Source organism: Leptodactylus fuscus, chromosome 1, assembly GCF_031893055.1.
Source record: "Leptodactylus fuscus isolate aLepFus1 chromosome 1, aLepFus1.hap2, whole genome shotgun sequence".
In the NCBI taxonomy this organism is placed as follows: Eukaryota; Metazoa; Chordata; class Amphibia; order Anura; family Leptodactylidae; genus Leptodactylus; species Leptodactylus fuscus.
Genome location: NC_134265.1, coordinates 87,202,118 through 87,214,451, shown reverse-complemented (window position 1 = coordinate 87,214,451; position 12,334 = coordinate 87,202,118). Strand labels below are relative to the sequence as shown.

The 12,334-nt window shown below is 38.0% G+C and overlaps 1 protein-coding gene across 2 annotated transcripts in view; it reads left to right on the top strand.

Moving 5' to 3' along the window:
• Nucleotides 1–11,827, top strand: part of SRRM4 (serine/arginine repetitive matrix 4) — a 111,691-nt gene extending 99,864 nt beyond the window's left edge. For both annotated transcript variants that reach the window (XM_075273501.1, XM_075273492.1), the window contains 5 exons: nt 3,547–3,863; nt 4,042–4,266; nt 4,972–5,082; nt 7,966–8,109; nt 10,873–11,827. In XM_075273501.1, coding sequence (XP_075129602.1) covers nt 3,547–3,863; nt 4,042–4,266; nt 4,972–5,082; nt 7,966–8,109; nt 10,873–11,110 — 1,035 coding nt within the window. In that variant the 3' untranslated portion in view covers nt 11,111–11,827. The remainder of the gene's footprint in view (nt 1–3,546; nt 3,864–4,041; nt 4,267–4,971; nt 5,083–7,965; nt 8,110–10,872) is intronic.
• The last annotated feature ends 507 nt before the right edge of the window (nt 11,828–12,334 follow it).

Genomic DNA, 12,334 nt, shown 5'->3' with positions numbered 1-12,334 from the left:
TCTACCATTGTATTAGCATTCCCTCTTCTTATACAGCAGACTGTAAACATCTGCGAAGTAAGCAGACAATTACTATCATTTTAGAAGAAGAATGTTGTTCCATTCCATAGGAGTCTAGCTGTCCAACTCTCCTTGGTTGTCTTTGCTGGATCTTTAGTTTCACAGTTTGTATTGGACACCAGACAACCCAGTTCAGCACCTGGAGTGTTATTCTGTGAAGCCGTGGTTTTGATGGATTCAGTATGTGGTTTAGCATTGTCTTGCTGAAATATACAAGGTCTTTCCTGAAAGAGGTGCTTTCTGAATGGGAGCATGTGTTGTTTTAAAACCTATATATACTGATCAGCATTGATAATGCCTTTGAAGATTTGTAAGCAGACCCTTCCATAGGCACTAATGCATACTAGCCCATACCATCAGAGGTGCTGGCTTTTGAACTGTGTGATGATAACAAACTGGATGGTCCCTTTCCTTTTGAGTCTGCAGGACATGACATCTGTGGTTTCCATAAAGAATTTCAAATTTTTATTCATATTATCACAGAACAATTTTCCATTTAGCTTCAGTCCATTTTAAATGGACTTCTTCTCTGTATGGTACAGCTTTAACTTTCATTTTTGGATAACGCTGCAAGCTGTCTGGAAGTATTCCTGAGCCCATGCAGATCCAGATTCTTTAAATCTTTTGATGATACGATATACTGTAGATGGTAGAATATTCAAAGTCTTTTTTCCAAAATTTTTTAGATGCAGTTTTCTACAGTTTGTTGAACCTCTGACCTTCTTTGCTTTTGAGAAGCTCTGCCTCTCTAACATACTGTTTTTATACACAGTCATGTGACTTTTTTGATACGTGTTGATACCATCAATTTTTAAATGAGTTAATTTTTTCAACAAAAATGGAAAAATGTCTAATTTTAACTTCTGATTTCTGTTCTGTATTCTACTGTTAATAAAATATTGGTATATGGATTTTCTAACTCAAAGTATATTGTTTTTTTTCCCACTTTATCCAGTGTTCCAACTCTTTTGAAATTGAGGTTGTATTTCCATATGAGTGAGATTCCAGTCTTGTCGAAAGAGAATCAGGCTATTCCTACTCTTAGCTCGAAGGAGCTAAACAATAAGCAGGGAGTGGGCAAGTAGATAAATAAGGAGTGTTACCATGATATTAACTCATATATATGCCTTTATATGTGAGTTCTGTGACAAAAGTGGCTGAAATTAACAATACATACAGAATGGATCCTTCAAACAGCTGATCTGCAAGGGTGTCAAGATTCAGAATCCCACAATTGAAATTAATAAAGGTAGGCCATCAAGGCTGAATAACACTTTAACCCCTTAAACACACTGTGCCATACATGTATGGCACAGAGTGAAGAACCCTAATGCTTGGCACAGTACATCTATTGTGCTGTATGGCTATGGCACCTGTGATCGAATGTAAAGCTAATCACAGGATTTCTTTACTGCTTATTGTGGCCTTCTTTATTAGTTCCTCTGTGTTGTAATTGAAGGAGCCAATATGCTGCTATAGCAACCTGGGGCTTGACCAAGGCCTCATTCTGACAATCAATATAAACTACAAAACATTAGTAGTGTATTCTATCAGGGATTCCTTAATGGGACAAAAAGTTTAAATGAGTAAATAAAATTATTTAAAATTTTTTACAAATATAAAAAATAAACATATAGTCCAGCTGTAAATATGCCCACATTCTTTATTGTGTATAACAAATAAAAAAAAATGTTTTGTATTGGCGTGTTTGTAACAAACACGTACTATAAAAACAATATATTATTTATCCAACACTGTAAAAAACAAAGCTAAAAAGCGACACCCATAATACTGTTTTTTGGTCATCTTGCTGCACAAAAAATGGACTAAAAAATTATGAAAAAGTTGTATGTACCCCAGAATGATATCAATATAAAGTACAAAAAAAAAAAATCTTCAACTTTTAAAAAGTTATGGTTCTTAGAATATGACAAAACAAAACACTTTTATAAAAGTGTTCATATTACGCAAACTTAATATAACGCCAAAAGTTCTATTAGTATGGTATTGCCATAATTGAACTGATTCATAGAATAATAATATGTCATGTATATTCCACAGGGAACAGCGCAAGATATAAATAATATGAAAAAAACAGTGTTAAAATTAGTGTTTTTCATCCCTCCAGAAAGGGCTAATAAAATGTTGTCAATAAGTTATAACTTATAAGTATGGCAAAAAGGTGCCATTGAAAAATATAGCATATCGTGCAAAATACAAGCCCTAAGGGTGCATGCACACTGAGTAACGCCGGGCGTGTATGAGAGCCGTACACGCCGGCATTACAGCAGACTGCCGAACACTTCCCATTCACTTCAATGGGAGCGCTCGTAACAGCGGCGTTTACGAGCGCTCCCATTGAAGTGAATGGGAAGTGTTCGGCAGCCCTGCTGTAACGCCGGCGTGTACGGCTCTCATACACGCCCGGCGTTACGAAGTGTGCATGCACCCTAAAACAGCTATATTGGTGTCAAATTTTATATGTTATGGCTTTTTGAATTTTGATTAGAAAAAGATGAAAAAAAACCTCACATGGTCCTTAAGGGGTTATTGTACAGTATTATAGGAATTACAAGTGTCCCCTGGACTCCAAAGGCCCTCAGCCTCCTGAGCAGCTACCTGCTGTGGCCCTTTCTGTGCAACACATCCATGTGATCAGCCTAGTTCAGTTTATTATTGAGGAGCACACCCAGGTACTTATAGGTCTTGAGACATAAGCAAGGATTTAGGCTTAGCTGTTTGAGTAGTGAGGATATGATTTAGTGATATGCCATAGTGCATTGACATTACAGTGCCAAATATAGTTCTATACAGAGGGAAGTTCAGCTTTTTTTTTAACCTACTCTTTTAGCTTATCTATTAGAAACTAACATTGAAGTATTATATCATGATTTCTTTATGTCAGTATAAAAAAGTTTTTAAAAAAGATAACAGGACCAAAGCACTTGTCCCCAGATACCTAAGTGCTAGGCCTCACTACACTGAAAGGTGCACCTTTGTCTCTTTTAATACTTTAATTAAATCTGTAGAACACATTGTGCACCATTGTACTTGATAATAGCTACATTCAATGTAGCAATTCTCCTCTGAAGCTCGTGTCCCATTTGCTGCGCCAATGTTTAATCAGAGAAAAAGCTCATTACATTTACAGCAATTCCTTTTTTCTTTCTCACTCTGAGTCTCATTCTTTTTTCTATGGGTGCATGCCAAAATCGTGCATGGTGTCAGTATCATTGCAGCTCTCACTGTCTGCAGGCACCTCTGTTGACTTTCTGTACAGATATTTTTTTCGTCTTCTCCTGTTTCTCTTTCATTTATCCACTGCCCTCTCCTTCGTTTTTGTTCTCTTTTCTTTCAGTTAATAAAATATACAGTATACGGAGAAGTTAAAAGAAAGTAATTCTGAAAAGTGACTGTGGCACTAAGTGACAAGTTGCTTTACAAATGTTGGGTTCCACCTATGTCAACACTCTTTTGTGTTTTCAGATCTCCCAATCAGTCCCTGGCCTTTTGGTCACAGCAGAGAATCATGGAGGTTGTCAGAAGGATGTCTCAAATGAGTATGACTCGGGAAATGATATATGCACCCCTCCTTCGATGCAGACAAGTACCTCTGGGTTGAAGATTAACCATGAAAAAGAGAGTCCTATTCATCAGGGTTTTGGACATGTTCCTTCATCTGCGAAGACTCCAAATGGTCACAGTGACAACATCTCTGATTCAGGGAATTCATCTGCCAGTTGTTTTTCCTTTAGTAAAGATTCATCACTTCATTTGGGAGATTCACGGACACCGGCAAAAAGGTGAAGAAATGTGAAAATTGTTGATCAGGACAGTAACATACTAGTTGTACTGAATGTTATCAGACATTTATTTTTAACTAAAAAAGAGCTTCTAAAGATAATTATTGTCCATTTGTTCAACTTACCATAGAGTTTGGTTCTTTGCTATATATAAAATGAATGTCTCTTTCTTCATCAGAGATTTGTCCTCCTGTCTTGGCTGCCTTGAAGAACACAAAAGTGTATCTGACGTATCACCTGACAGAACATCTGTAAACAAACATCGATCACGGAGCTCCTCATACAGAAGCGCCAGAAGGTCTTACTCCCGTAGCTCAAGTCATTCCATCAGCTCTTATTCCTCTTGCTACAGGTCATCTTCCGACAGAAGATCTCGAAGCAGGTCCATCTCTTCTGGTGCAAGGTATGTGCATGGATGGATGGCCCACTATGTGCTCAAGTGATGGTGGACACAGATAACATTCAGATGTCAACTATTGATTCTGATGATATGAAGAATGTCACATTAAGAGTGTGAACTCTCAGAACGTACAGAGATGATTCATTTCAAGAATTCATGGATGTACTGTCTTCTACAGGCTACAGATCACTCTTTGCAATTTTATAACAGCCTGTAGTCATGGAAATGGATATTTACTTCTTAGAAACTTATAGCTCCTCCAAAGAATATGTCATAAATAAATGATATATGAAGTTGCAACTCTAGCACCAACACATCTCCAAAACAGGGGTCCCCTTTCCCCTGATCCATCTAACCAGGGGCCACTAGCCACCACATCCATGTGGAGTGTGAATGAAGAGGTGCATGCGCATGTTCAGGCTTTCTTTATTCTCTTCTTTGGCAGTCATGGAAACAGTCACATTCAGCTGTTTCTAATAGAAGGAAATAGACAAAGCAAATTTCCAATGTTTTTCTACCTGAATGCAGTGGCGAGGTGGTAGGGGCTGACAAATTTGAAATCGAGAAACTAGCATGTTAAATCAGACAATTTCTTCATTTTCCAAAAATCCTTACTTTAAGATGTGTTTTAAAAAATAATGTTATGTTCTACTAGGATATATGGCTCAAACTTATCTGTTCAGCTGAAATTCTTCTAAATAATTGCAGGTCATACTCAAGATCTCCCAGCTATTCCTCTAAATCAGCCAGGAAGAGCAATGGAAGTAGAAATTCACGAACACGAAGGAGTCCAAGTTACTCTCGCTACAGTCCCAGCAGGTACTTTACTAAAATAAGCTGACATTAAAACTAATAATCTTGTTTTATTCTTCAATAAGACTATCTAGTAAAATAACTTGTATAGATTATTATGAGTTAGATTATACCTACTTAAGGCTAAAGTCCCACTTATTGGGCCTCAGCAAAAAAGCGCTACGGGAAAAACCATAGTGACAATGCATCAAGGTTTTTCCTGTAGGGTTTTTTACAGAAAGTCTACAGAGGTTTCCTCTGTGGTCTTTCTGCTTCCATTATACCCACCACCAGCATTTCTGTAGGTATTATTGAGATGCTGTGATTTCCAAAACCACAATGGTTTTGGAAATCACAGCATGTCCACTACGCATATTTTTCAGCAAAGTTTGGATGGGATTCACTAGAATCCCATCCATCTTGTAGGGACTGTAAAACTGTTTACGCCACTTGGGGCCATGGCCTAAAGGGATTTTCCCATGAGTATAACTATATTTAATCTGTAAACAATTAAAAGTTAAATCATCTCAGTGGTGACCTTCTTTGGTCTCTATTAGATGCCAGTGGATACAACCATAAATACATGAACTTTCCATGTTCTGGCACTTGTCAGAAACCCAGTCATGATTTTCTTATTGTGGCCGAGTTATCTTCTCATGTCTTCATCTTTACCCTCACATTTAGAGCTCTATGGAGAAGGTAGGGGGGGAGTAGGAATCTTCTGCCAGCTGTTTAATTAATTTATTGCATTTCATCCTGTGCACTTCAATCCTCTTATCTACAACCAAGTAGTTGTAGACTAATATGAAGAACATGGAGAAGAAAACATATTTTTTTAATAAAATATATTACTATTAATATTTACTAATATTTACTAACCTGAACTATTCATTTATCAAATGTTTTTCTTATAAATGGAGGTATAACTTTAAATTGTCTATAAATCTAAATATGGTTATATATCTATGAGAAAACTTATTTAATATTTTCACCACATTTTGCCCATGCCCATAGGTTGTGTTGTTCAGCACAATACATTGTGACATCTGACTTGCTCAACTATCCTTAGCACTGATCAATAAAATGAGATTAGTAAGAGACCAGTACCTGACACCTACATGTTCAGCTGTTTGAAAAGGCCCCAGCATTTAATGCAGCCTCTTCACTTCTTACAAAGCACACCCTTATACACTGTATATTAGCTATACTTGGTTTTACAGCTAATCCCCATTCACTTCAATAGGACTGGGCTTCAAACAGGCCACATGACTGCTAAACTTGTGAAGCAGAAATAGTCTGCCTGAGTCCACTTTAATTTAAGTCAGTCTTTAAGTAGCGGGGCCAACCATCGTGGTCCCGCGAACTGCGGTTTTTACCGCACATCTGGTGCACGGTCTAACTACTCCCCCTGATGAACTGAATGAAGCAGGGAAACGCGTAGGGGATTGCTGTTTTTTAGGTTAGGACCTGGCTAGACCTGGCTAGAAAGGGGATCTATTAGTAGTGAGAGACGGACATGGGGTGGAATGACTGACTACTATAGCCCACCCACAGGATCAGGTTCTCATGACTACTTAACCCCTACAACTCTTCCAACCAGGCTAATCAGTATATCCCTAACAATGTATCAGGTATATAATTGACAGGCACCATCAATTATTTTTCATAGTGAGGACACCTTGAAACATATGAATGCTGAGGCAATGTCATGCATAGTAGGATGTTGCAGACAGAGGGGTTAATTAGTCTCCTGTCAAAACTTATTCAGCAAGTACCTACCTTCCCATTTGGGTGTCCACACTCTATCATTTATACCCGCTTTGCTATCAAGAAGAGGGTAACATTGTTGCTGTTTTTAAATGAAAGGGACTGAGGAGGGACAATTTTTTACAGTTGTACTTAGTAAAAGTTAAGTTTTATCGTTTATTTTGACTAGTGGGGACCCTTTGAGTAGTTCACTTTAATTTTGAACATCTGTTTGGTGAGGGTGCTGGATGCTCTATCAACAGATCTTCAATAGGTCCCAGAAACCCACTTAAATGCTGGATACTTTCAGGTTTACCTTCTTATACCTCACAATGTTTTCATGATCTATATCTGCAATTTAGCCACTTTTTGTAACAAAGCATACTGGTCATAATACAATGCTTAATACCAGTTATCAAGCTAGTAGTGTAATCGAGATGTTAGGTTCCAGAGGGAAATTTTACAAATCTGTAAAGACAGGCAAGAGCTGTTTACGATCATAATAACAGTGCCCAAAGCTCATCCTTTTGCTTCCTGTTCCTTGCCTTACAACTTTTTGTTTCCATGTCTAACTCCATTTCTTTTGTCTTCTCTTCTTTTCCACTCGCCTTCATTAGGATACTTGTACCCAGAGTCCTACATTTTCCATATGTTTGTGCCAATTTTTGCCAAAATGTATATCTTTTAAGAGTCACAGTTGTGTAAATTTTGGCGACTTTACTCCTCGCTCACAGGAGACATGACAAGAAGATTGTGGTATTCCAGAATACAGTTTCAATTGTATTAAAATGAGTGAGGAGAAATGGTTCAGTTTTATGGTTCAAGTCGGCATCTGCTCTTAGCAGGCACAATTTTCTCCCCCTGTTACAGAATTCAAAATGTGTCAGTAAGAATTGTGCAGCTGAAGTCTCCTCAACTACCCTCCGCTCTTTAACTGCATTACAATATTCCTTGATTTACCTAATCCTTCATTATCTTCTAATTGATCTTAAATCACTGAGTCTTGTACATGACCGTTTTCTGTCTAATTTAGTCTTCTATGAAAACAGATATTAAAAAAACTAATATTAAAATGGTAGTTTCAGGCTGAAATGCAGTATTAATTTTACCCCATTATTGAAAGTGTATTCTTTGGATATTACAATTCTAAATTAATTCTAACAGAGATCGAGATAGAAGCAGCAAGTATGATTCTGGTGAGAAGGAAACTCGGAAAGGAGGTCACAGGGTAAGACGCAGCTCCTACTCACCTCTGAGAAAGCGAAGAAGGGATTCTCCAAGTCATCTGGAAGCAAGAAGGATCACTAGGTAAAGAATCTGATGAAAATATGTAACATGAGGAAACTGAGTAATAAATAGGCTAAATACAAGTGAAGTCTTATTTCTTCTTCATTTCCAATAAATGACTCTACCCTGCTGCTTATATTAATATTCAGCTAAGCTAAAATGACCTTCTCATGTCCAAAGAACTTCAACTGAGAACAGCTCCAAGAAGCCAGCTGTCATAGAATATACTATTAATAACACTTGTCTTTCTCAAGGGACAATGCATTAGTATAGAAATGGATGTCCTATTACATAACTACTAATACTCATTGTTAACAGTGTATTGCTGGGTTCTTGGCAATTTCCATCAGAAAAACTGGCTAAGGCTGAGGCCTCAAATGTAGCAGAAAAAAACTCTGCGTTTTACACTGCCTGCAAAGTGAATGATATTCTGGCTAATGTCATCCACATATTGCAGAAAAGCTGCGTTTTCAAAAATGCAGCAGGTCAGTTTAACCTGCGGAAATGCAGATTTATTAAGGGAAATTAAACCACAGAGAATAATGTAGCAAAAAGCAATGAAAAATGCTGCAGAAAAAATGTAATGTGTTTCCGCTTTGTTTTTTTCCATGTTGCGGAAAAACTGCTTTTTATCACAGATTTTGCTGCGTGTTTTTGTGCCAAAGTCAAAAGTGGCTTGATGAAGATGAAGAAATATAAAGGAAGGACTTATACTCCCCCCTTATGTTAAATACATTACTGGTTTTGACTCTAGAAAGTGCCACAAAATCTGCAACAAGAAAACAGTTTTTATGCAACATGCCTCAAGAAGTTTTCCCATGAAGATAACCATATTTAAATGTAGACAATTAAAGAGAACCTTTTATGTCCTTGGGCACATGCAGTTTTATATACCGCTAGAAAACCGGCAGTGCAATGAATTTAGCAGAAGTTTTCTTTGGTCTGCGTTCAGAAATTCAGACAATATTTCCATATTGTGGCTGGATTATCTTCTTATGCATGCACTGTCCCTGACTGCTTCTGTGTTCCTGCACAAAAACAATAACCCAACCACAATAAGGAAATCACGGCTCAGTTTCTGACAAGTGCCAAACCAGAAAAAGTTCCTGCCACTGTTAAGTTAGAAGAAAGCCTTAAAACACTTTTAGGCTAAGGTCTCACATGGCGTCCTGCAGCACTGCGGGAAAAAACGTGGCGGCAACTCATCCTGTTTCTTCCCACAGCACTTTAGACAAAAAGTTTACAGAGATTTCCTCTCTGGACTTATTGTCTCAATTATACCTAGGGGGAAAACGCTGGCATTTCCGTAGCTTTAATTGTCATGCAGTGATTTCCAGAACTGCGCCAGTTTTGGAAATCACATCGTGTCCACACTGCAGTTTTTACCAGAAAGTGGGCATGAGATTTGCTAGAATCCCATCCACTTTGCCCTGACTGTAAAATGCAGTGATTTTTCCCGCAGCGTTTCAATGGGGCCCAGGCATTAACAGGTAGAAACAGCATGGCAATAACCACAGCATTTACAGTCCCTGAAAAGTGAATCCCAGCCACACATTGCAGAAAAAAACCCACAGTGGGAATTCTGTGATTTCCAAAATCCATGCGTTTTTGGAAATCGGTGCAATTATACCTACGGAAACACTGGATGTTTCCCTACAAGTATAATTGAAGCAGAAAGTCAGCAGAGGAAAACTTTTCTTTCCCACAGTGCTTTTTTTTGCTGAGGCCTGTTACATGGGGCCTTATCCTAAGGCACCATTCACATTTGCATTCGAGTTTCTGTTTGGGGAGTCCCCTTGGGGACCCCCGAACGGAAACTTATATGCATTAAAAAGTGGTTACCTAAGGAAACTGCACAGATCCCATAGAATAGAAACTCAAACACAGATGTGAATGGGGCCTTAGCTGTTTTAATTAATTACATTTGCAAAATATTTAACTTTTAATGGTCTACAAATGTAAATATGAGCATTTTAATATCACACATTTTATTTTGTTACATTGTGTGAAGACGAATTCTATATGCCTCTGTGTAACACCACAGGCATATATAGTCACAGTAAGGCCCCACAGTCTTCTATGTATATAATAATATGGCTCTATACAACTTGGAGCTTATAAGGAGCCATAATACAGCTGTGTGCACAAGGCTTAAAACGTGAGCGCACCAATGAATCTCCAGTAATATGCTTCTGTTCATGCAGTTAGTATGATAAAGGATCACTGTTGAGAACAAATCATGTTTAATGTTACATGTGCATCCTGGTTGTATGATACGTTAAGAGATTAGTTATATGTCATGTAATATATTTGCATAAATTTGCATGCAATGTGACGATGAGCGACGTTAGGAAGATACATTTGGTTAACAGCTCTATGCTAAATCATTTTGTCCTAGATATGATTTTTTTTTCCACATCTCCGCTCCCACAAGCCAACATAAGATTCATTGAAATAGTTAATTGAAATGTAATAATGGTATTTCTCAATGTCATTTTTGCACTTTTATTATTTCCCTGGTATAGATAGGTAGCATAAGACAGAAAAATCTGAAACTTGTCTTAGATTTGAAGTAACTATTAAATCTGAAGAAATTCAGGTCAGTAATATTTCATATGAATTTCCAGCAGAGAGCAGCAGTAATGTATAATCTAAAAATAGACAGGAGTTCTCAAAAACAGCCCTGTCCTTACATGGCACTTGTGACCTAAAGCAACTTGGCATGTCAGCTATGGAAATCCATCACAAGCTGTGCTAATGTGTCTGTCATTCTTCTCCACACAGTGCTCGCAAGCGTCCCATCCCATATTACCGGCCTAGTCCTTCATCATCAAGCAGTGACAGCAGCACCCCATCTTGGTACAGTCCAAGAAGCCGCTCCAGAAGTCGTAGTTACTTTAGTCACAGAAGTAGCCGCAGCCGAAGCCACAGCAGCAGAAGCCGCAGCAGGGACTGGAACAGTAGGAGTCGTAGCAGAAGCTGGAGCCGAAGTTCTGACTCTTGTGACAGCATCAGACGCTGAAGCTCCTGCCTGGGCTCTGCAGTGTGGCTAGTGAAATATTTATCATAAACCTCCATGTCCGCTGGTATGCTTCTGATAATCAGACATGTGGCGATTTCTCTATCTACAACACTGGACAGGACAATTATGGTGATACATAGGAACACGTGAAGAAGCTCCCAGATTCCTCCTTTCTTTCAACCTGACTTAGCATACCCACCTCAGTCTCCCTGTGTTGTCATTGTGTATTACCTATCAGTCTAGTACTCGAGGTCTTTGTGACTCTCAAACACCACATGGAATGGCAAGCATGTGGCATATTAACCACTCAGATGCTAAATGTGAAGTCAGCTTCCAAACACCACCAGGGCCCCCTTATGCTGATACTATTGTTCCAGTACAAGACATTCCTTGCAATGCAGATTGGCTTCATTACATTCACTTGTTTCAGTTTAGTCATTACAGGGTTAAATATATCCATTTCCTGGCAGCTATTAAGTGTCTGTAATTGAAGCTAGAAAGCTTTTTTTCCATGTTAGTGGAATGCTAAAAAAGCCTGAAGTAAGTGAGGTATATGGACTTTATTATGGGTGTCCATCTTGGCTGCAATAATCCAATGTGACTGTGTTCCCACATATATGGAGCAGGTTGTGTGCAGATGTCCTCCCCATCCTCTTATTTCCAGTAACTACTGTATGAAGGATCGAGGCTCAGTCAGTTTTGCACTTCATTTGTGGTATTGCTGTTTATTACTTATTTATTATTTATAATGTTAATTTATTTAATGACAATGTAAAAAAATGTTCTGAAATGTGAGGTTCCTCACCTAAAAAGCTTACAGTTTGTGGATACTCTGCAAAGTTATAATAGACGTATGGAAACAATGGGGGTCATGTAGGAAAGGTTTCATATATACATCATACTAAGCAGGAGTGCCCCACTATATGCATTACATCCACTGGGTGGCAATGTACATATATATAAATATATATATATATATATATATATATATATATATATATATATATATATTTATATATATAGAAATATATATGTCCCTGTCTCTGGCCCAATCAGTGAGAGACAGGGAAACAAATTTTGCAGCAATGCAGTTCATTCAAGAAAAACAGCAAATAAAATAAATCGTTACATCAGGCACAAAAAATGAGCCAAATAAAACTTAACTTCAGGCAAAATAACGTCAAACAAAATCCTGCTTGTCTGAGCACTAACTAAACAGAAAAT